Below are 23,376 nucleotides of genomic sequence, written 5' to 3'. Positions count from 1 at the left end.
GGTGCACTTATAGACGCCTCCACCACAGCCAGGTATCGATCTCAGGAGAAGCTGAAAACGATTGATTACAGGTTAAAAAAAAAAGTCACATAGATCTCAAGTTCGAGAGTCCAGGTCTTCAAGTGTGTAGAATTTCATTGAATGATCCTGGATCAGTTTGTAACTTAAGTTCCTTTGCTCATTTGTGTTTTGATGCATTTACACTGTCATCTCTGTGCCCGTATTTCTTTGTGTTTCTCTAATATCTGGTGGTGTTGTTGTATTTAAAGTCTGTTGTATTTTTCAGATGCTGCTCTGTTAGCTTTGTTGATTCATGTCTGAGATGTCTAGCTGCTTCTCTGAACGATGTCCTCCAGCACTATGTTTATAATTGTCGTTTTGAGTTGAATTTTGTGTTTATACATGTTTCTTTCTTTTTGTTTGTGTGTGTCTGTGTGTGTGTGTGTGTGTGTGTGTGTGTGTTCTATGTTCTCTGCATGCTTAACATGGCTGTTGTTCTGGATTGTTCTTGTGGTAAGTTTAAAGCCAGTTTGCTTTGTTTAGCGCTAACTCATATTTCTAACTTCATGCTCCAACCCCACAAACCTTGACAAGACTCAAGAAACCTCAGAATGCTGTTGCTGGTGTTTATTTTCTAAATTTAGTATTTACTCTGGTTATATCCAGGCACTTGTGTGGTGCAGCCGTTTATTACGCTAGCCCACCAACCTTGAGAGTTGAGATCCGGCTTCCGAACCTCGGCTGTGCTATCGGCTGGCCGGGCGTCTGCACAGACATGATTGGTTATGTCTGAGGAAGGGGTTGGCCAAAGCATTGCGATGGATTGGTGCCCTGTCCGAAGGGGGTTTTGCTTTGCACCCTGTAGAAACCGGACATCTCATACATCTCGTGTTGTACCACATACTTGTATTTGATCTTTTTAGCACCAGTTTGTCGATACTAATCCCTGATTCTGCCACGCTTGATTTTTTACATCCAATATGAACAAACATATTCTCATTTTTTGGCTGTGAGTGTGTACAAGGTGTTGTAATAGCAAATGTCCCATGTGACTCTGCAGTCTTTATAAACGGAGGCTCTAGACAGTGGTGCAATGGTTCTATTGTGTAACATGAAACTCTTACATCTGATGGTGTAATGCTGACATCCTAGCCAGTGGAAACATGAACTGGTTCTTAATGTGATTCACAAAAGAACCAGATGATCACAGGCTCAGGATCTGAATACCCACTGGACACATGATTGAATCTGAGTATGTTCTGAGGTTTCTGGGTCTGTAACTGCATGCTTACATGCTTTATTGACCAGCTCCTGATTTCTGAAGATCAGATACAGTTTAGGCAAGGCAAGTTTATTTGTATAGCACCTTTCATACACAGTGGCAATTCAAAGTGCTTTACATAAGGAAAAAAAAAATTAATTAAAAGCATTAAAACATTCCTGAGATCTAGAACCTCAGAAAGACTTCTTACAAACATTTAGTTACAATTAAGACAACATGAAATTCAAACAAGAGAGATAAGCAATTAAGAACATGAAGACTAAAAGAAAAAGAAAATATAGTAAAATATACCCTACAATTTAGAGAATATGAAAAGTTTAGCTCATGTTTACATTCATCATTTCCAAACATTATACAGAATAACAAGGACAGTGGAGTTTCTGTCACATTAAAGCTTTCAATGACATTATGCATCTGGGGAAAGTCGTTGGAAAGGTTAGATCTGAACACCACTGAAATCCAAAAACCCACAACACATAAATCTTTTTCATGTGTTAAACCTAAATATGCCTGAAATTGACTTACCATTTGCTTTAGAGCTTATAGAGGTGTTTTGATCCACTGTTATTCATTTTTGGATGCTTTCTCATGGGTAACGACATAGCATTTAACTCTGATACACTGTCATTTGCTTTTATTTCTTGTACTGAGTTTTCTTCTGCTTTTATTTTAATAACATAGGAAGGATGAGGTGTAGTATTTCTCAGTTGTTCCTATTTGCAAGACACAACGTCACACTTAATGCTAGTGATTTATTAGTATTTACACACATAATCCTGTACATCTTGTAAGTCGAAATGTTTTACAAAATGTTCAGACTTTCTCAGCACAGAAAATTCTACTTTTGTGAAACCTCATTAAAAAGATCATATCAGCTGCTAAAAATGTTACTCATTTTTTAAATGTATTATTATATTGAACATATTATAACTGCTAATTCATGATCATGGATTTCTTTTTTTCTTTTTTCTGGTTTTTCATTGGAACTGCAGTAGCACCTGCACATTTGGGCTTTATGCTTGTTGATCTTTTGCAGTGTAAGACTTGGTGTGAAGTCACCAGTCAGTAAGCATGCAGGCTTTAGTCGTGAAACAGCAGCCTGGCATGTCGAGACTCGCCGCAGGGTTCAGTCGCTCTTCTAATTTAGCTTCTGGATCCACTATGCAACATTTACATAATAACAGTAACACCAAGAGAAACTTTTCGTCCAGTTAACGATACAGTTAAAACAAAAAGTGTGCATATGTTTGTAAGGACGTGTATGGCAGTTTCCAGCCGTCCAGATGATACATGGCAGTGTTGAAATTTCAATGGTTTCTTTAGCAGAACATAGCAGAATATAATAATAATAGTAACTACGCTAATAGCAGGGAAAAAAATAATAGTAATATGAATAATGCTGATGTGATATTAACATTAATAAAGTGCTGTTCATTGGATTTTGGCTCCTGGCCACTGTATGGACAGTGTGACCACAAAAACACATGTGACCATAAACAAATCGTGTTCCGCTAGTGCGAACTGAGGATTTCACATCCCTTCACGACCACTGGATCAGTCTTAGGACAGTTTAGGAGGCTCTTCTGTCCAATGAGTGCGATAGAGTTTCATAATTTAAGAATTATTTTAACCAGAAGAGATTAATTTGTCTGTAGTGGTTTAAACAGAGCAGCTTTACAAAAATCTAAATGAGCTGTCAAATGCAGGAAAACACCCTGTTGAATGTTAAAATAAATAATTATATAATAATTCTGTAGAATTATATTCATAATTTTGTTGTTTTTCTTCTTCATTACTACAGCAACAGCTTGCACAGCTCCAGAAGGAAAAGTCCGAAATACTAAAGAATCTGGCCCTGTATTACTTCACCTTTGTAGATGTGATGGAATTTAAGGTAGGTATTTGTCCTCCAGGCATGTACTGATTTGCTCTATATGGCCAAAAGTATGTGGGTATTTTATCTGATGATTTAAGATCAGGTGTTACTACCACACCCATTGCTAATACAGTTTATTTATTTATTTATTATTATTTTTTTTTTTCCCCCACTTTTTCCCCCAATTTTTATCCCCATTCTAGTCATATCCAATTACCCTGATTATGTACTCTATACTGGTTCAACCCCTTGCCGCTGACTGAGGACGCCACTCAACCGAATTGCGCCCCCTCCGGCACGCAATCGGTACAGACTTGCATTTTACACCCGCACGAGCCGAGTTCATACACCGAGAGACACTGCGCACGGAGGGTCGCACCCCCCTCAATGTTATTCCTCAGCCCTGTGCAGGCGCCGTCAGCCAACCAGCAGGGGCCGCAGTTGTACCAGTTAAGAGGACCTATGCTCCGACTCTACCCGCTAAGCCCATGAACAACAGCCAAACGTTGTTCATACTGCCGCCCAACCCAGTCGGAAAGGTAGAGCTGAGTTTCGATACGATGTATCTAGAAACCCAACTCTGGTGCACTAGCGTACTTTACCGCTGCGCCACCTGAGCGGCTGCTAATACAGTTTTAATGGCTTTATTTTAGTATTTCCTGTTTTCTGTTTTGATTTTCATTCTTCTTAATGGCTTGTTCCTCTAACTTTACTTTTAACTCATCCAAGCATAATCATCTTTTTTTTATCTAATTGATTATTTTCTTAATGTGTCCAAAATAACAAAGCTTGACTTTGGTTGTCTGGGCTTGAAGTGAGAGGTTAGGTTTGATCTGTTGGTCTTCTTTGCAGTTGAAGCTGCTCTCTTAAGTTTTTGCCAGCTCCTTAGCCAGTTTAAATGCATCAACATTCTTCCTGTCCCACTTGTTTTTATTGTCCAGCTTTCACATCCATAAAGAACCACAGAGAAAACTAGTATCTGGGCAGTTCTGAGTCATGTTGGAGAGACAAGTTGTTGCATTTATAGATCTTTTCAGTTCTTTAATTCTAGTAGTGTCAGTCTGCGTTGTATTTCCTGACCGCTGGATCCTGGATAATTCTGAATGCTGTTAATAATTGATCCAAGTAGGTAAAAGCTGTCCACCACTTCCACATCTTTTAATCTTTTAATCGATTAAAAACTTTGTGCCAACAAGACAAGACTTGACAGGAGGAACTTTGACCTCAACCCTGTTGAACCCCTCTAAGATGAATGGTATAGGATAGAATGCTGGTTGCACTCTTCTAATAAAAAAGTGCTCTTTTAACAGAGTGGACACCAAGGTGTCAAGGCAGAAAGTGACTCAGTGTTATTATATCGCAGATATCGAACAAGCTCATGGTCATCGTCCACATACTTTTGGCCATTTAGAGTAGCTGTGATAACTAAAACAAGCAGCATTTACAGATTTTCTTTCTTTTGTTTATCTTTGCAGGACCATGTGTGTGAACTGCTGAACACTATCGATGCTTGCCAAGTTTTCTTTGATATTGTAAGTGTGCTGTCAGAAAAATAATAACGTTTGTTTCCTAACGCACTATTGAATTTTAATGCAGTCGTGTAAACAGCAACATTTTATTAGTTATAATACATCATGTTGCCTATATTCAGACAGGTCACAGGTCCAAAAGGAACCATGGTCATTTAGTTTACTGCTGGCAATCAGTGTATTATTGTTTAGGTTTAGTCAGTTACTTCTACCAACATGAACAGGGACAAGCCACGAACCGCTGCCAGGTTCTGCCTAAGGACATAAAGACTGTGGTGTCTGGTACAAACCAATAAAAGATCCACTGTGGCTCAAACTGCAGATCATTTTAAACCAGCTAATGAGGTGAATGCGTAACAACATGCAGTACAATAAACCCTTTCCTGTACTGGGTTGCATAGACTCAGGTGCCCCTGCTAACTCCTGTACACCAGCCACAGCACCTACTATGGGCACCCAGTCATCAAAACTGAGGAATGGAAAAGGGTTGACTGGTCCAACTTGTCCTGTCGGTTCCAAGATCATGTGGACGATCCACTCTGCAGTGTACAGAAGTTGAAGGACCTGCTGGTAATGTCCAGGATCCAGACACCAAAGGACTCTTTCAGATGATGTCAGATGAATGACTGAAGACAAATACCAGTCTGATCACTGGTCAGATTAGATATCATTTACAAGTTTGATTGGCAGTAGAGAAGTAACAAAAAAGCAGGGCTTAAATGCGAACAAAAAAATCTGACCAGATTTGAGCTGCTTGTCTGAACTTACAAAAACATGTTTAATAGCCCATAAAATCTGTTCATGTTATTATTGGCCTCTTTTAGATTTTTGTCTTTATCCTTTTTTTTAGACTGTAAACTTTGACCTGACGAAGAACTACCTGGACTTGGTGGTCACCTACACTACACTGATGATGCTGCTGTCTCGAATTGAAGAGCGCAAAGCCATCATCGGCCTCTACAACTATGCTCATGAGATGACACATGGAGCGAGGTATCACTAACCTCACAAATCATGATGACAAATGAACACAAATTCTGATTGCACGGTGCGTCCGGTGCCAGACACAAAACGCCAACCGAATGGCATTGAGTGAACTGTTTTGGTATTGTTTTTGATCCTCAGTGATCGGGAATATCCTCGACTCGGACAGATGATCGTGGACTATGAGAATCCTCTGAAGAAAATGATGGAGGAGTTTGTCCCTCACGGAAAGGTGAATTTTATGTTCCCTGCTTGTAGATGCCTCGCAGCCTCTAGTACTCTGAATTGTGTGTGTGTGGGGGGGGGGACGTTTATATGTCGGCTTTACCAAATTCAGAGTTGATCAATCTATGGATTAATGGGGAAATATTAAGACGCTTTGTTGCACTGAGGTGGTGGAATCGAGTATTAAACTACATTTTTGCCTCTCAAGAAAGTCAGTGTATCTGATGCCCCCTCTTTTTTCCCCCAGTCTCTTTCAGATGCACTGATCTCACTGCAGATGGTTTACCCACGCCGAAACCTTTCAGCAGACCAGTGGAGAAACGCTCAGCTGTTGAGTCTGATCAGTGCCCCCAGCACCATGTTAAACCCAGCACAGTCTGATACGGTAAGAGTACAATGCTGGAATCAGTAGTCACATCTCAATGGTTCACCACTACAATTTTTAAAATGTTGTTTTAGCACAGCCAGAGTCACACGGTGCCCTGTGCCTTTTTTTTACGACTCGTGTTGGGGTTTAATTAGGAGCTGCAGAAAACCAACAGCGATGGCATGATAGTTAAATCTAGGAAATATCTAACAGGCCATATATGGCTAAACTGGGTTCCCCATTCCTGGTTTAAAGGGTTGATGAAAAGTACCTTCTGTGTTCCAGATGCCATGTGAATACCTGTCCCTGGACACCATGGAAAAGTGGATAGTGTGTAAGTGTGACTTTAATACAGAAAATGCATATTTGAATGTGCCCTCCTGGTCCTGCACCAGGTCCTGTTTCTACATTTTTATATAATGGATCCATGCATTTCCACTGTTCACTTTCTCAGTGCAGTGCATTATTGCGATGATTCTTATTATTCTGAATGTGCTTGTGTGTGTAGTCGGGTTCATCCTGTGCCACGCTACCCTGAACACTGATCAGACCGCTCTCAGCTTGTGGAAACTGGCTCTGCAGAGCAGCTCCTGCCTCTGCTTGTTCAGAGACGAGGTCTTCCACATCCACAAAGCTGCTGAAGATCTGTTCGTCAACCTCCGCGGGTCAGCACAATCTCATGCTCAGTGTTTCCTGCTTTGTTTATTAGGGTTAAATGTGGGATTTTTTTTTTTTTTGCTTCCCAATCTGTTGATCTGATGCAGGTATAACAAACGTGTCAACGACATCCGCGAGTGCAAGGAGTCGGCGCTCTCTCACGCGTAAGTGAAAATCCATTACTGCGCTCTTTTAGAATGCCTCTGTTGTTTCATATTTCTCACAATAAAGAGTGGGTCTAAGATGGGATTTGACTTTTAATAATACAAGTTATACAACAAAGTTCCAACGATTTCAGTTCATATTTATCACAGAATGAGGAGTTTGCACTTAACTGTCACACAAAGAATTTAAATTTTATACATTTCTGCCGAAAGGTTCAATTGCTTTATTCTGGTCGCAGTTGTGATGGGTCCAGTTCCACTGTGTAACACTGGGCAAGGCAGGAATACCCTGGACAGACCGTCCTCATTCCTCAGACATTTATCTTTGTGTAGACGCTCGACCGTCCAATAGCACTGCCTGAGGTTTAAACCCGGATCTCCGGGGTGGTGGGCTAGCAAAACAGACAGCTGTGCCACCCAAGCTTCCACCTGCAGAAACTGCTGTTTGAAACTGAATTACACCTCATATAACGGTGGCTAAGTGGGTAGCACTGTCGCCTCACAGCAAAAAGATCCTGGGTTCGATCCCCAGGTGGGTCGGTCTGGGTCCTTTCTGTGCGGAGTTTGCATGTTCTCCCCGTGTCTGCGTGGTTTTTTTCCCGGGTGCTCTGGTTTCTTCCCACAGTCCAAAAACATGCAGTCAGGCTAATTGGAGACATTGAATTGTCATATAGGTACCTAGAATATATAAATAGGTACCGCTAGGATGCATAAACCAGTACATTGTAGTGCCGGTCCCAAGCGACCCCTAACGGGAGCAGCCGAGGAACTAGAGATAGACTACTAGTGATCGTATAAATGAGGACTCGATTACTTCAGCTCTATCTGATGGAAATCTATGTTTAATCATTTCAGTACTTTGTACTGTATTGATATACAAATGGCTTAAGCTTGTTCTAGGACAAGGAATTCACTACATGGCTTTATAATGCATGACCAAACACATTTTCTTATTCTCCGCAGAGGTTTGATGCACAGGGAGAGGCGTAAATTTCTGCGTTCTGCACTAAAAGAGCTGGCCACAGTGCTAGCCGACCAGCCAGGCCTACTCGGCCCAAAGGTACTGACCTATAAACCTCTGTCCTGTCTGATTCTCAGGCATGTGCTGTATATTGCTCTTGGGGTAAAGGGGCTCTCAGTATCTGCAGGCAGTGCTTTTTATTTTTTCTAAACATGTCTGATCAAGCCCACCTAGTGCCATGTAAAGAATTTCACACTGATTTTTTTGCTTTTTAGGCTCTGTTTGTCTTCATGGCTCTGTCGTTTGCACGGGACGAGATCATCTGGCTGCTCAGACACGCGGACAACATTCAGAAAAAAAGCACAGACGACTTTATCGACAAGTAATGCCACTGATTTTCAACACTGATTGTCACCCAGACCACCAGTATTTGAATGTTTAGGTTTGTTGGTGTATACAGCTCACGTTTATTTGTTTTTGTTTTTGTGTCTTCTCAGGCACATTGCTGAGCTAATCTTCTACATGGAAGAGCTCAGGGCCCACGTGAGAAAATACGGCCCAGTCATGCAGAGGTACTATGTGCAGTACCTGTCTGGCTTTGATGCTGTCGTCCTCAATGAGCTTGTCCAGGTGAGAGAACCCTGTAAGCCTAGTGAGTTCCAGATTCAGTTAGAAATATGATCCGTCTGTTGAGTGAACATTGTTTCAGTCGCAGATTTATTATGAACCCATCTGGAGGGAAATCTTCCCCCACCCACAAATACAATCCTACTTGTGAGAGGAGGTTGCTTTTCCATGGCATGTTATATTTAAGCAATAGAGCACGAGAGGGAGTGATGTTATTTGCGATAACACACGTCCTCAAGTGTTCTATTGCTTTTATACAACAGTTTTCACAAAATAAATCAAAGAAGCCCTGAATTTCATATTGAATATGCTTTAATATTGACAATACCTTCCGGCAAAAAGTAGTTCCACAACGAATGAGTTGCTGCTATGCAACGGTAGAAATTTCCTACCCTGCCTTAACACAGTAGGCTAAAAAAAGCAAATAGTTTTAACACTACAAAGTAACGCTAGTTTGGAATAAAAATAATAAGCGAATATGAATAAGCAAAGATGAAAGGAAAAGGAGAAAAAGCTAAAAATAAAATGAATTAAGAATTAAAAGATAGAATTTAGTTATAGAGTTATTGCGTTATTTGTATATGTTAATCTGCACACTTCCGTTCATTGTGCAATAAAAAAACTGACTGCTCTGTAGGATGTGCATCGGCATCAAACAGTCCGGCTTGTGTGCGTGAAGCTTGTCGTTACTGGCAACGCGTCAGCGGAGTAATACAGTGGTGGTGTGAAAAGGCCGTGCTGTTAACACCAATATCAGCAGGTCGGAACTAACTGGTGTATAAATGTAGAAAGACGCTGCACAAAGTACATTTTAGATTAAAACACATCTAAAGGTTTTTTTTCCTGAATTGAACGGGCCGACCGGGCGTCTACATACAGACATGATTGGCTGTATCTGGGGGGAGGTGGCCGAGACACATGAATAGTGTTCTTGCATTGCGTTCCTAGTTATTCCAAGAAAACTGGACCCACCGCGGCCCATGATAAAGTGTCTTACTGAATCTCTACAGACATTGTATTTGATATCTAACACACGGTCGCCTTCATTCCCAGTAGGTTAGACATATTATAGGTGCTGATGGTAAGGAACATAAACCACCCAGCATAACCATATCATGATGCCACAAGGCATATTGGGTGTGTCCCAAAACACATGGTACTTTCTACATATGGTAATGAGTCTGGTAGTAACCCTTTATAGTAACTTCAGTGTTTATTTGTAATATAGTTGAATGAGGATCTTTAAAAGTTTCAATATGAGTGGTTGATTTAAACAATTTGGCTGCTTCTGTTAGGGGTCATCACAGTGTATCATTCTGGTCCAAATACCTGATCTGGCACAGTTTTTGACCCGATCAGGCAACTCTGGCCAGATGATGTAACCCTCCTTGTTTTATCCAGGCTTTGGACCGGCACTGAGAGTGCACTGAAGGTCTAGGCTGTTCAAGGGGGGGGATATAGTCATGTTTAATGCTGTTTCTGTACTGTACAAACCCTATTTTCAGAAAAGTTGAGACAATTTGTGAAATACAATATAAAGAATAATCTGTGTAATTGTGACTAATAACCAGCTGGTAATTAACCATTACTCACTTTACCTGTCAGTGGTTTTAATACTGTAACTGATACAGGTGTGATTTACCTGTACTTGGTAGATAAAGTGACAGATATGACCACTAGATGGAGACAAATTGTTGCTTTTACTTCCCAATCTTACACGTCCTTTAGTGTATGCGAATAAATGGACTTTCTCATGTGTGTTTCAGAACCTGTCTGTGTGTCCAGAGGACGAGTCCATCATCATGTCTTCCTTTGTGAACACCATGACTTCTCTCGGTGTTAAACAAGGTACAAATCAAACTGCTGATGTATGTACTTTTAACCAGGCTGTGGCTCTGCTGAGACTTGAACTTTGTACCGAGCCACCCGGGCACTATAATGCACCTTATTTTATTGCATGATAACAGTGCACTGTCACTGGTCCCTTGACCGGGGGTGGTCGTGTGGGTGCTGGGCTGACACGTTCAACAGTCCTCTCAGTTTTTAGCGGTCATGTTCGATCTCCTGGGTCTCTGCAAAGCTCCTCTGGGTCCATTCTGAGATGTTGTCGGCCCACTTCTTTCTCTGCCTGCTTTTTCTTCTGGATCCCTGGACGGTTCCTTGCGGAATGACCTTCGCAAGGCTGTTGCTTCCTGTGACGTGGCCATACCATTTTAGTTCCCTCTTTTTAACTTTTAAGTGAGGAGGTCTTCATATTGTCTGATAGCTTGCTTGATGGTGCTGCGGATCTCTTCATTTGTGATGTGGTCTTTATAGGAGACGCCCAGGATGGTTCTGTAGCATCTCGAACTGTGCACTACTGACATTTTACACATGGCTCATCCATCACTATGAGTTCCTTACAATTATTTTTAATGTAGCGCAATAATTTTGTGATGTGAAATTTATATGTCAGATGAAGTAGCTTTGGATAAACATGTCTCTTAAATGTTCTAAAGAATGTATTTTATTCATTTGATAAACTCTCTTTGTCTCTCTTTCTCTCTCTTTCAGTAGAGGACGGTGAGGTGTTTGATTTTAGAGGGTTGAGACTGGACTGGTTTCGGCTGCAGGTAAGCAGAGACCACAGTGAGGTTAACCCTGTCCCATTGTGGTCCCATTGCTTTTATTTTGTATGGCATGTCCACGTTGAGTGCTTTTTTAATGGAAAAATGCGGCCTGAAACACTTATTCAGTGGATTACAGCATCCTTAAAACATTATAGTTGGTCTGAATTGGCTTTTTTGTGTTAAGCCTTAAAATATAGCACCAGTCACTGCAAAGTTCCTTATATTTCTCTTATTTTACTAATTAAAGGTCATGGGCATTCAGGGCATTCAGACTTGGTTTTCTTTCTTGCCCTTTATGCACAGATTTCATAAAATTCCCTAAATCTTTTGATAATATTCTGCACTGTAGGGTGTAATATCTACAAAAGCCTTGCAACTGCTTCTGAGGTCTGAAAATGGGGGAAACATGTGAGGGGGTTTTCAGAAGAACAAAAGGAAAAGTCCGATCGAGTATCTTACTGTCATTTTAAATAGATCTTTCCTAATGAATGTTTGGTAATGTGTAGTGGATGATGTGTCTTGGCGCGGTGTGCTTCTCAGATTTTAATCAGTCCAAACAGAGAACCGGTTCTGGTGTTCCATCACGTCCTGCTTCTCTATCAGGGATAATTCACTTGGCCCTAAAACCAATCCTGTCAGACAGAATCTAAGAACCTGGTCCTGCTCATCTATCAGACTTTATTAATCAAACTCTGGTGTGTGTGTGTGTGTTTCTTGAAAGTCTGATCATGCAGAAGGGGAAAATACTCTCAGTCTGAACTCTAATAATCAGGACACGTATAGAATATTTGACCTTATTTATGTGTGCGTGCATACATTTACTTACATGAGGGTTGGATTGGTCTTGATGTGTACCACATGTTTCTTTGTTGATTGTGCCTTGCTGTTTGCTGGACTGGACTCAAAGAATCTGCACAAAAACAAGGCAAGCAGGACGCACCCTGAGGGCCGATCCATTGTTTATGTTTTAGGAGAAATTTAAAGCACTTAGTCCACCTTCTGCATGAGAGAGCTGTGTACAGGGATAAAAACCCACAAAGGTCACCCTTTAAGACACTAAAAGAAAAGAAGAAGATAAGGAACTCTTTACAGATTGCGATAGACAGCAATTGAACACACATCACTGTGCAGAACCCACTTTACCAGCTGCCACTCCTCTGAACCAAAAGAACAGAGGTGGACAAGAAGAAAGTCCAGGATGTCAATCAGGCAGTGCAGTCAAAACTATCCGTGACTGACATGTGGACTCTGCTTTAATCGTCCTTGTCTACAGTAGAACTCAATCAGGAGGTACCTGACCACAATTTGAAATGCCACAACAAATGGTCTAAAAGGCTCTAAATGTGAGCGGTATATGAATAGTTATGTTTGTAAGTGGATTAAATGCTGAGTAAATTCCACCCAAATGATTTCAGACAGAAAGAGAGAGGTTTGGGTGTTGGAGAGATTCCCAGTGCCTCCAGGTCTTTGGACAGCAGCTGGATCCTAGGCCGTTACAAACCGGCTCTCTGGTTTCAGAACACCGAAACCTCTTTTTCCTCTCAGAATCACTGGAAGCAAAAGGAGCTCCAAAGGGAGCTCAAGCACGGTTCATAAACCAATGCGTTATGTTTTCAGAGAAACGCTGAACCTGGCTGGATTCATCTCCTTCTGCTTAAAACAACCATGATTTAAAAACTATATCTGCCATCATCTGATGCACTCTTCTGGGAAGGCTTACCACAAGATTGTGTAGTGTAGATGTGCCCATCCAATCGAAATCAAAAATATTATCCCGAATGAGTTAATTGGACACCTGACCATGAGCTTGTTGGACATTCCATTCCAAATTCATAGACTCTTTTCTTTGTAGCCGTAATATCATCCATCCTCTGGGAAGCCTTTCTACAAGACTTTGGAGTGTTTCTGTGGAAATTTTTGCATTTTCAGTCAGTTAAGGTCATTATTCATTAAGGTCAGGCATTGATGTTGGAGGAGAAAACCTAACTCGCAATCCAAGTTTAATTCATCCCAGAAGTGTTGAGTTGGGTTGAGACCAGGGCTCTGTGTAGGCAATTGGAGATCTTTGCATAGAACTAGTGAAACCATGTCTTTATAGAGCATACTAAGTGCTCAGGATAATAAACATGCTGAAAGAGAAAGGGGATTCCCTAAAGTTGCTACGGTGTTGAAAGCATATCATTAAACTTAAATTAATTTATACACTTGTTTGCTGTAGTTGTGGCAGAAACAACTAAATGTAGTAATTAGTTACTACTACTTCTGGTCATGTAAGCTCTCTCTAGATGACAGTGGTTATGGCTGCTGCATCACACCCACCTCAGTGAGTCTAGTCTGTGTATGTAAGGAACTTGTAGAACAGCAGAGTTCACTCAGTTCAATGTTTCCAGGCCTGCTGTACTGTTTGCTGCAGCGGCAGCCTGTAGAGGAAAAAAAAACCTTGAATGTTGAAAGCTCGGATGTTGAAGACTTTTCCTTTATTCCTGCTTTAACCTGAAGCTGAGTGCTGTGTTTATGGTAGAAACTGTGAATCCATCTGTCAAAAACACGGATGCCATTGATTTAATTAAAAATGATGTTCATGGCAGTGAATAGTTCACACCACCCGGGTGGCACAGCAGCCTAACGGCACTGAAACCAGTCAAATCTGCAGCTCTCGAGTTGAAATCCCAGCCGTGCTATCCTTCTGGACGCATGGCCAACAGACGGGTGGCACTGTCGCCTCACAGCAGGAAGGTCCTGGGTGCGTGTTCTCCCCGTGTCTGTGTGGGTTTCCTCCGGGCACTCCGGTTTCCTCCCACAGTCCAAAAACATGCAAGTAAGGTGAATTGGAGACACTAAATTGTTCATGACTGTGTTTGACATTAAAGTTATGAACTGATGAATCTTATTAACTGCTGTTTCTTTCATGAATGTAACCAAAGTGTAAAACATGATGTTAAAATCCTAATAAATAAATAATAAGTCTAGGAGCCTGCACGAGACATGTATGATTCACAGTGTTTCTCCGTATGAGATGCGGCTCTTTGAAAGGCTCCACCTTTGGCAGGTGAAAAGAAGCAAAAACACCTGGATACTTGTTTTGAATTATATAGTTGTGTGCAAAAGTTTAAGCACCCCTAGTCAAATGACATATTTTGTTCATTTTTGAAGCTCTGCAGCAACCTGGTGTTGAAAATAACATTTTCCAGTAAACTTTATTGAGCAGTTCATTTATACTTGATGAACTTGAAAGTAACTGCAGTTTGTGCAAAAGTTTAATAAATCGAATCTAACATCTCACTTCAATTCAGATAACCAGACTATTTTATTTGGACAACATTAAAAGAAGAGGTACTTACATCAAAGTACATCATGCGGTGGTGTGGCATGGTAAAGGAGGGTGTGTTTGGCATTCCGGGTGGGCAGGTCAGCCATGCTGTGATTTAGCAGGATCATGTTCATGCGAATTTTCCCCTTTCTGAACCTACACTTTCATTACAAAGAAAGAAAAGCCACACATTCCTCTGGCTGGCTCAGCTTTCAGTCTGTCTTTATTTTTAATAATGCTTGTGGTGTTTTTGCAGATGATTTTTGCCTGATTTTTCTGTGTATGTGTGTTTTTGCAGGCCTACACCAGTGTGTCCAAGGCTTCTCTGGGCATCGCGGACCATCGGGAGCTGGGAAAGATGATGAACACCATTATCTTCCACACGAAGATGGTGGACTCGCTGGTGGAGATGCTGGTGGAGACGTCTGACCTCTCTATTTTCTGGTAGAGTCACACTGATCCAGATGTGCATACATGAGAAGGCACACTACAAAGTGTGGCATGATGTGGCCATAATATGTGCGTTCAGTGTATGCTTACTGAGTAGTTTACTAAAGCTGTAGCTAATCTCTCAAACTTTGGGTGGCTCAGTGGCTTAGTGGGTAGCACTGTTGCCTCACAGCAAGAAGGTCCTGGGTTTGTTTCCCAGGTGCAGCGGTCCAGGTCCTTTCTGTGTGGAATTTGCATGTTCTTCCTGTGTCTGTGTGGGTTACCTCCCACAGTCCAAAAACATGCAAGTGAGGTGAAGTGGAGATATATAATTGTCCATGACTGTGTTTGACTTGAAATAACGAACCTTGCTGAGCTATCAGCTGCCGTTTCTGTTGAGCATTTTGTAGTCAAAGTGTTAGCCGTAAGATCGTCTGCAATATTGAAGTGTCTGTCAGCTGTGTGTCAGCATGATGCCCCATCCCATTCATAGGTCAACACAGCCGATGGTCCTTATCAGATGTAGACTTTAGAATGTGTGTGTCAATGTTGACAGGTTAAATCTCTATGATTTTTTTTTTTTTTTTTGTGGAATTCATTCACACGGTACGTTGGCGTTGCAAAATTACTTATCAGCACCCATCTGATTTAATTTTTCATACCAAAACCTGGTATCATCAGGCCTTAAAGTAGGTAAATAAATGGATCAGTGCGTCAAAGCTTTTCTCTCTCACCTCTGTGTCTACAGCTTCTATAGCCGGGCGTTTGAGAAGATGTTCCAGCAGTGTCTGGAGTTACCGTCTCAGTCACGCTACTCCGTCTGCTTCCCTCTGCTCTGTACCCACTTTATGAGCTGCACCCACGAGCTCTGTCCTGAAGAGGTGAGTTTTACACACACACACACACACACACACACACAAACACACACACACACAGAGAGAGAGGTAACAGGGGTCACAGTTCTGGTTTCTGTTAAAATTCTGGCTGTGGAACGCTGTTCACACTGAGTTTTGACTGTTCGAGAAAGTCCCAGAGAAAGGTTTCCTGCATGAAGAACAGTAAGATTAGATCCACATGTAGATTATAGCGATCAAGCTGCAAATCCAAATTGATTACATTTATTGCCATTAATTATTGTCGTTTACATTCATGGAATTTAGTGGACGCTTATATCCAAAGCAATTTACAGTTTGGACTGAGATATGGCAAGCAATTTAGGATTAAGGGCCCTGCTCAGGAGTCCAACATAGTGACCCTCTATCTGATCACTAGTCCAGCACCTTAACCACTGAGCCACAACTGCCCATTTCATCCCTCGTCATAGATTTGAACATAAGTTTGATTCTGTGTCTGAGGGTGGGTGGGTTGAAGGGATTCCTCATTACTGCTGCAACTACAGCAACTGCTGGGGCGGCACGGTGGCTAAGTGGGTAGCACTGTCACCTTACAGCAAGATGGTCCTGGGTTCAATCCCCAGGCGGGGCGGTCCGGGCCCGTGTCTGCGTGGGTTTCCTCCGGGTTCTCCGGTTTCCTCCCACAGTCCAAAGACGACGTGCAAGTGATGTGAATTGGAGACACTAAATTGTCCATGACTGTGTTCGATATACCCTTGTGAACTGATGAATCTCATGTAATGAGTGACTACCGTTCCTGTCGTGGATGTAACCGAAGGGTGTAAAACAAGACGTTAAAATCCAAATAAACGCGGCTCAGGTGGCGCAGCGGTAAAAAGAAATGCGCTGCAACCAGGGCTGGATTCTGAGAGCGTGGTATCGAATCCAGCCTTGCTTTACCGTTTCAAAGCTGAGTGGCTATATGAGCAACGATTGGCCGGTTGCTCATGTGGGGGGTGGGACAAAGAACCGGATGTGGGTCTCTCTCTGTCAGAATGCGATTACGTTCTCTGCCGGCTGATTGGAGGCGCTTACACAGAGATGGGAGGGGGTGCCCTTAGGGTGTGTCTCTCCGCATGCAACGCTAGGTGGCGCCAAACTCGTCAATGTGTGGGTGGCAAAGATGCATCCGGCTGCTGCTCGTGTTTCGGAGGGGATACGGGTTAGCTTCAATCACCTCCGTCAGGGCAGGGTTCGGCATAGACAGAGAGGAAGCACGATGCTAATTGAACAATTGGATGTGCTAAAAGGGGAGAAAAAGGGGTTAAAAAAAATAATAATAAATAAAAATTCCAAACAAACAAACAGCGTCTGCTGGCTGGCCGGGATGCTGCACAGAGATGGTGCATAATGGAGAGCGGAGCGCACGCGATACTGAACCCTGTGTGAACCCACATTGTGCTGGTGAAAAGAAGCGGTTGGCTTTTACACACGTGTCCGAGCAGGTGTGTGTTAGGTACAGCCCTCCTTGGTCAGGGTCGGGGGTCTGCAGCAGTAGAGCAGTGTAGGAAATACAACTGGAGAATTGGATATGACTAGATTAGGGTAAATACAGAAATAGAATAAATAATGATTAGCATGTGCCTCCGCCCCGCCTTGTCTGGCAGTGGTACTCACGATTATCCACCTGATTCTGCTAATCAGTAACTTAAAGACCAAGACCATCTGATTATGCAAGTGTATTCATAGCAACCTACGACTCTTTTTGGATACGAGTACCATCACTACATGTCTTCTCAGCCTTAGTTTTGAGGAGCACATTTGGAGAACTTTTTCTCACACACACACACACACACAGTCTGATTGCTCTCTATCTCATACAGCCCTGCCAGCTGAGGGGAACAGGACGTACCTGACATGTTTATAGTGAACGCTATTGATTTGTCGATCATGGCCCACGCTGCGGTTATTTTACAACCCCTTAATTACACACAGGGGAGCCGATGAATCCACTACACACCAATCCTTGTTTTTCACACTCCCCGTGTGGCTGTGAGAAATAAATGGTGCTCTGAATGTGACTATGATTTCAGGCTCTGGATTTTTTTTTAATACATGGCTCATAACCCTGCTGCTGTGCGTGCTAGTGTGTTTGTCTCCCATGATGCTTAACGTTTTTACAGTTTGGGCAGGTTTATTCAAATGAATATGAAAAATATCCGAACATACCCCAGTATACACCGATCAGCCATAACATTAAAACCACCTCCTTGTTCCTACACTCACTGTCCGCTTTATTAGCTCCACTTACCATACAGAAGCACTTTGTAGTTCTACAATTACTGACTGTAGTCCATCTATTTCTCTACATACCTTTTTAGCCTGCTCTCACCCTGTTCTTCAATGGTCAGGACCCCCACAGGACCACCACAGTGCAGGTATTATTTAGGTGGGGGATCATTCTCAGCACTGCAGTGACACTGACATGGTGCTGGTGTGTTAGTGTGTGTTGTGCTGGTATGAGTGGATGAGACACAGCAGCGCTCCTACCTAGTTGGTCCACCTTGTAGATGTAAAGTCAGAGACGATCGCTCATCTATTGCTGCTGTTTGTGTCGGTCATCTTCTAGACCTTCATCAGTGGTCACATGACGCTGCCCATGGAGTGCTGTTGGCTAGATATTTTTGGTTGGTGGACTATTCTCAGTCCAGCAGTGACAGTAAGGTGTTTAAAAACTCCATCAGCGCTGCTGTGTCTGATCCACTCATACCAGCACAACACACACTAACACACCACCAGAGAATGATCCAACACCCAAATAATACCTGCTCTGTGGTGGTCCTGGGAGAGTCCTGACCATTGAAGAACAAGGTGAAAGGGGGCTAACAAAGCATGCAGAGAAACAGATGGACTACAGTCAGTAATTGTAGAACTACAAAGAGCTTCTATATGGTAAGTGGAGCTGAGCGTAGAAACAAGGAGGTGGTTTTAATGTTATGGCCGATCGGTGTATGTTTCCTTAATCTGGTATTTAATGTTTGACGTAGAGACTCATGAAGTGTCCTGTTATTAGGAACACAGTGACTCTATGTCTTCACCTTCGGGGGTTGTTATCTCGATAACACCACAATCATCTGCCAAGTCTAAATCTGTGATTTTAATTAGGAAGGGTCACATGACTGCTCCATCAAATAAATCCTGCTGTGGTAAATTTCTTAATAGAAATGTTTTTCTCACTTTATGATGATGATATTTAAATGTTATTATTTTAATCTAAAAAATAGTTAAACACCACATTCCTACCTGCAACTGGATTCATTCTCCTGTTTGGATGTAATGAGATTTAGTCTGAGCCGGCTCGCCAGCCTCAGGGGGATCAGAGGTCGCGGGTGTGGGTCCTGAATGGACATTACTATCTAAACAGAGAATTCAGTGTTTGACAGCTACGAACCCCCCTAATCATCGTCTTTCACTGGGTTTCATTACCACATTTACATTTGTGGGGGGAAAATAATCAATAGTGAATTATCCAAACAGTAAAACATTAGTGGTTTATTTACTCCCAACTCATTTGCTTAATTGGTAGACATAAGCAAAACAGTGAGCGGCTCATAAACAGGACCACATGCCTGGCTAATTAGCCTAATACGCCTGTAAGTGCCGTGGCTAATGCTGTTTACTCAGGCTGCAGTAAGCATGTGTGTGTTTGAGTAAAGGGGGCTGTGTTCTCCGAAAAAGAGCTATTTTATGTGTCTCCCGTGTCCCACAGTGAATATAAGCAGTGTAGAGCAGTCTGAGAAAATGACTCTCAATTTCAGTCTGGTTGTGAGTATACACTGCATGACCAAAATTATGTGGACACCTCAACTTATTAGTGGATTCTGCTATTTAAGACGCATTTAGGGCACTTAGAAAAGCTTTATAGCTATGCTACGAACTGTGGAATTGTGGAGTGGAAATGTCTAGGAGCAACAATAGCACAGCCATTAAACATCACAGCCTTTTAACATACAGCCAAGTGCACAGAGACGCAGAAGCAGTCGTAGTTTGCTCATCATTTGCATTTAGTTGCAGACGACTACTGTCCAAGCTTCCTCTGGATTGCACTGCATTTGGAGGGTTGCTTACATACTTCTGACCATATAGCCATGTCACACACATTGTTGAATGTGTCGCACATGTGTCTTTTATAATAACGTACAGTAGATGGTGAGGATTATTTGCATTTTCTATTGGGAGAACTTGCTCTTGAAGTTTGGCACAAAGTGGTGAGCCACGACCTATCTTTGTTTGTAAAGACTGAGCCTTTGGTGGGTCTACCTTTTATACCCAATCATGATTCCCTCACCTGTTACCAGTTCACCTGCTGATTGTGGTAACTTTAATATTCTAGAAACCTTTCGCTCTTATTTTGGCCGGTCCCAATGTCCAAATGTGTTCATAATTATGAAACACAGTGATCGGCGGAAACACTGGAACTATTAAAGGTAAATAAAGCTTCTTTTTATTGTGTTTTACAAAACGTCTTAACTTTTCTGGAAACAGAGTTCATAGATTACAGTAACATGTTGTAGTTGTGGCCTAGTGGTTAAGATGCTGGTCCAGTAATTAGAAGGTTGCCGGTTCAAGCCTCACCACTGCCAGGTTGCTGCTGTTGGACCCTTAAGCACGGATCTTAACCCTCAATTGCTTAGACTGTATACTGTCACAACTGTAAGTCGCTTTGGATAAAAGCGTCTGCTAAATGCTGAAAGTGTAAATGTGACGTAAATGTCTTCTGAGCCGCCACTTTTCCCTAAAGGTACATTGTAATAATTTAGATTTTAGTACATATAGAGTGAATTACAGAAGCAGATTGTGTTTTCCCAACAACCGTTGTGTAATGAGATACTTGCCATTTAACCAGTTAGTCTGCCAGGGAGCTTGGGTGGCTCAGTGGTCTAATGCACTCGCCCACCGCTGCCGCGAATTGACGCGTGTCGGACAGAGCACACGAGATTCTGTGGACTTCCTCGGTCAAAGTGTGGGTGGTGCAAACGGAAAGAAATTACATTCGGGGAATTGGAGATGACTAGATTGTGAGGAAAAAGGAGAAATGCACCAACAGATTATAGAAAGACAAGGGATGTGGGGATGTGTCCACAACCTGACCAGCACTTAGAACGTGAATAAGTCAGCGAGGCTTGGTTCATGTTTATTATTGAATTTTTAGGTGCTTCATGAGTGGAAGGAAAGTGGAATCGTTCCCCAGCCAGCGAGAGGTTGAACAGGCAAGGCTGAGTAATTCCACCATCAGTTCCGATCTCGTCAGGGCCACAAGCTGTTTTTCATTTTTAAATCTTTGGCTCGACTCGTGCTCTGACATTGACTCTTCAAGGGAGATTTGATTGATTTATTCTGAATCCTAAATTCAAATAGCTGAAGATTTTGGAGGTGTTCAGTTTCAGACTTCGTCAATATGTATAAATATTGTGGAATTGCTGCACTCACGTTAGTCTGTCTGTCCTGAAACTACTTTTACTTGATATTTCTAATTTCTTAAGGAATTGTTTTCAGATGCTTTCTTTTGGCTCACTTCTAAGGTTGTGAAATTGCTTTCTTGACCTTTTGTCTGTTTTTGATTAGACTGTGTTCTCTGTCAAAACCAATGTTTCATTCATTTTGGTGGAGGGCAGCCAATATAAAGATGATAATACCTGTTATTTCTACAGAGCATTCTCAGTTACTCACATCACATTACAAGTAATAACACAGTCAAACACGTACAGCTGGGTATCAGTGCAGTATTATCGAAAAGCGATGCCCATCCACTGCATTACAGGTGTTGGATTCATCACATGCCCCACATGATGCTTTTCCAGTACTTAAATCATAGGCATAAAATAAAAACAGTTTTTCATTCAGATATTTTCTTGTTTGTTTGTTTAAGGCGGTTTAAAAATGTAAATAAGAAGAGATAGATTCTAAATTCCTAGCTGACAATCTGGTAATTGTCTAATTTTTCATATTTTTTTGGTCATGATTAAGGATCGGTGATTTTGGAATGTAGTGTTGTTGGGCAGCCAACAATCAACAGACTCGTTGATGCCAGAGGACTTGAAGGCTACAGTTTCTGGTACAGATCAACAAAAGATCTACTGTTGATTAGATTGCAGTTAATTTTAATCCTGGTGATGAAGAGCATGTGTCGCAACACACAGTGCATTGAACCCTTCTGTGTACGGCGCCGTGCAGTCACAGACCAAAGTCCTTGTGCACTGGTTGTGCACCAGTATGCTTTGTTGGATGAACCACCAAAGCTGAAGGACCTGTTGGTAATGTCCTGGTACCAGATCCCACAGGACTCCTTCAGATGTCTTGTTTTCTATAGTTATAGTTCTATTGCTTCGTTGTAATTCTGCTGGTCTACTGCTGATGAAAAGCCCTCAGCCCAGATCTCCTGAATTCACCTAAACTAGCATGCTTGCTAAGCCTTGTGGTAGGTGAGAGCATGACAATCCTGTCTGATTCACCTTAAAGCTCTTCAGGAATAAAAGAGATTTATAGAGGGCTCGGAGGTTTAAGCTTCCCTTGTTTAAACATTGAACTCCCTCTCTCAGCAGCTGTGTGATCCATGTCCACTTCAGCAGCTCTGGACAGCTGCAGTCCATGTTTATATTGGAAAAGCTTTAAAAGATTCCACCTATATCTCATCATCACTCAGAAACTTGTATTTTTAGTAAAGGGGTTTACTGTAGCACATCGAAGAGCTCAAGTGAGGCTCGGATTTGTCTTTTCTGAGTTTTTGTGTGACTGCACTTGTCACAAGTTTACATAAACGTCTGATCCACATAGGGTCACCTGATATGCAGGTACATTTTTACAAAACCATTAGTATTAGTACTATCCACTGGGGGTTCCTAAGTTTTTTTTTGTGGTCGCTTAGCTGAGACTGTGGAATATACATGCATTTACAGTGGGGTTGTGGAGGGATCATGGAAATCTGAACCCTTGAAAGAGGGTTACTGAGACTGAGCTTTGAAACCCCTAGAGTTTATTTTCCCTTTATCTCCCAACTGAGTCATTTCCAATTCCCTACTTTAAATCTGAAATAAAGTACTTTAAGTTGAATGGAAAACGATGTGCGCTTGTACTGACATCTGTTTTTACCCAGTGCGGTACACTGATGTCTGCAGTCTCTAACGACGCTCTTTAAGTGAATCGTCTTAAGAGCCGTACACGTCTGCGGGGAGTAAAAATAACATAGGTCACACCTAAACTGATGTTTTCTGTCTTCCTTCTCCTTGCAGAGGCACCATATTGGTGATCGCAGTCTGTCCCTGTGTAACATGTTCTTGGACGAGATGGCCAAACAGGCTCGTAACCTCATCACCGATATCTGCACAGAGCAATGCACCCTGAGTGACCAGGTCAGCATCAATATGCACCCTCACCTTTCACCTCACCCGAAATATCTCACTCAATGTTTAGTCTCCTAACCTCCTAACCACTAGGACCCTGACCTTTAACCTTCAGCAGACTCG

General features: G+C 42.1%; 1 protein-coding gene across 4 annotated transcripts in view; it reads left to right on the top strand.

The window, feature by feature from the left end:
* nckap1 (NCK-associated protein 1) overlaps positions 1-23,376 on the top strand; it is a 58,269-nt gene that overhangs the window by 14,840 nt on the left and 20,053 nt on the right. For 2 of the 4 annotated variants that reach the window (XM_063006168.1, XM_063006166.1), the window contains 16 exons: positions 3,090-3,176; positions 4,634-4,690; positions 5,538-5,680; positions 5,813-5,903; positions 6,144-6,281; positions 6,549-6,597; positions 6,772-6,928; positions 7,028-7,084; positions 8,048-8,144; positions 8,321-8,427; positions 8,543-8,675; positions 10,439-10,520; positions 11,226-11,284; positions 14,890-15,035; positions 15,769-15,901; positions 23,143-23,262. In XM_063006168.1, coding sequence (XP_062862238.1) covers positions 3,090-3,176; positions 4,634-4,690; positions 5,538-5,680; positions 5,813-5,903; positions 6,144-6,281; positions 6,549-6,597; positions 6,772-6,928; positions 7,028-7,084; positions 8,048-8,144; positions 8,321-8,427; positions 8,543-8,675; positions 10,439-10,520; positions 11,226-11,284; positions 14,890-15,035; positions 15,769-15,901; positions 23,143-23,262 — 1,656 coding nt within the window. Of the gene's footprint in view, positions 1-3,083; positions 3,177-4,633; positions 4,691-5,537; positions 5,681-5,812; positions 5,904-6,143; positions 6,282-6,548; positions 6,598-6,771; positions 6,929-7,027; positions 7,085-8,047; positions 8,145-8,320; positions 8,428-8,542; positions 8,676-10,438; positions 10,521-11,225; positions 11,285-14,889; positions 15,036-15,768; positions 15,902-23,142; positions 23,263-23,376 lie in introns of all 4 variants that reach the window. The other 2 variants (XM_063006167.1, XM_063006165.1) reach the window with 1 other exon arrangement.

The sequence above is a fragment of the Trichomycterus rosablanca genome, chromosome 12 (assembly GCF_030014385.1).
Source record: "Trichomycterus rosablanca isolate fTriRos1 chromosome 12, fTriRos1.hap1, whole genome shotgun sequence".
NCBI lineage: Eukaryota > Metazoa > Chordata > Actinopteri > Siluriformes > Trichomycteridae > Trichomycterus > Trichomycterus rosablanca.
The sequence above is the reverse complement of the archived record's forward strand: the minus strand, read 5'-3'. Positions and strand labels throughout refer to the sequence as shown.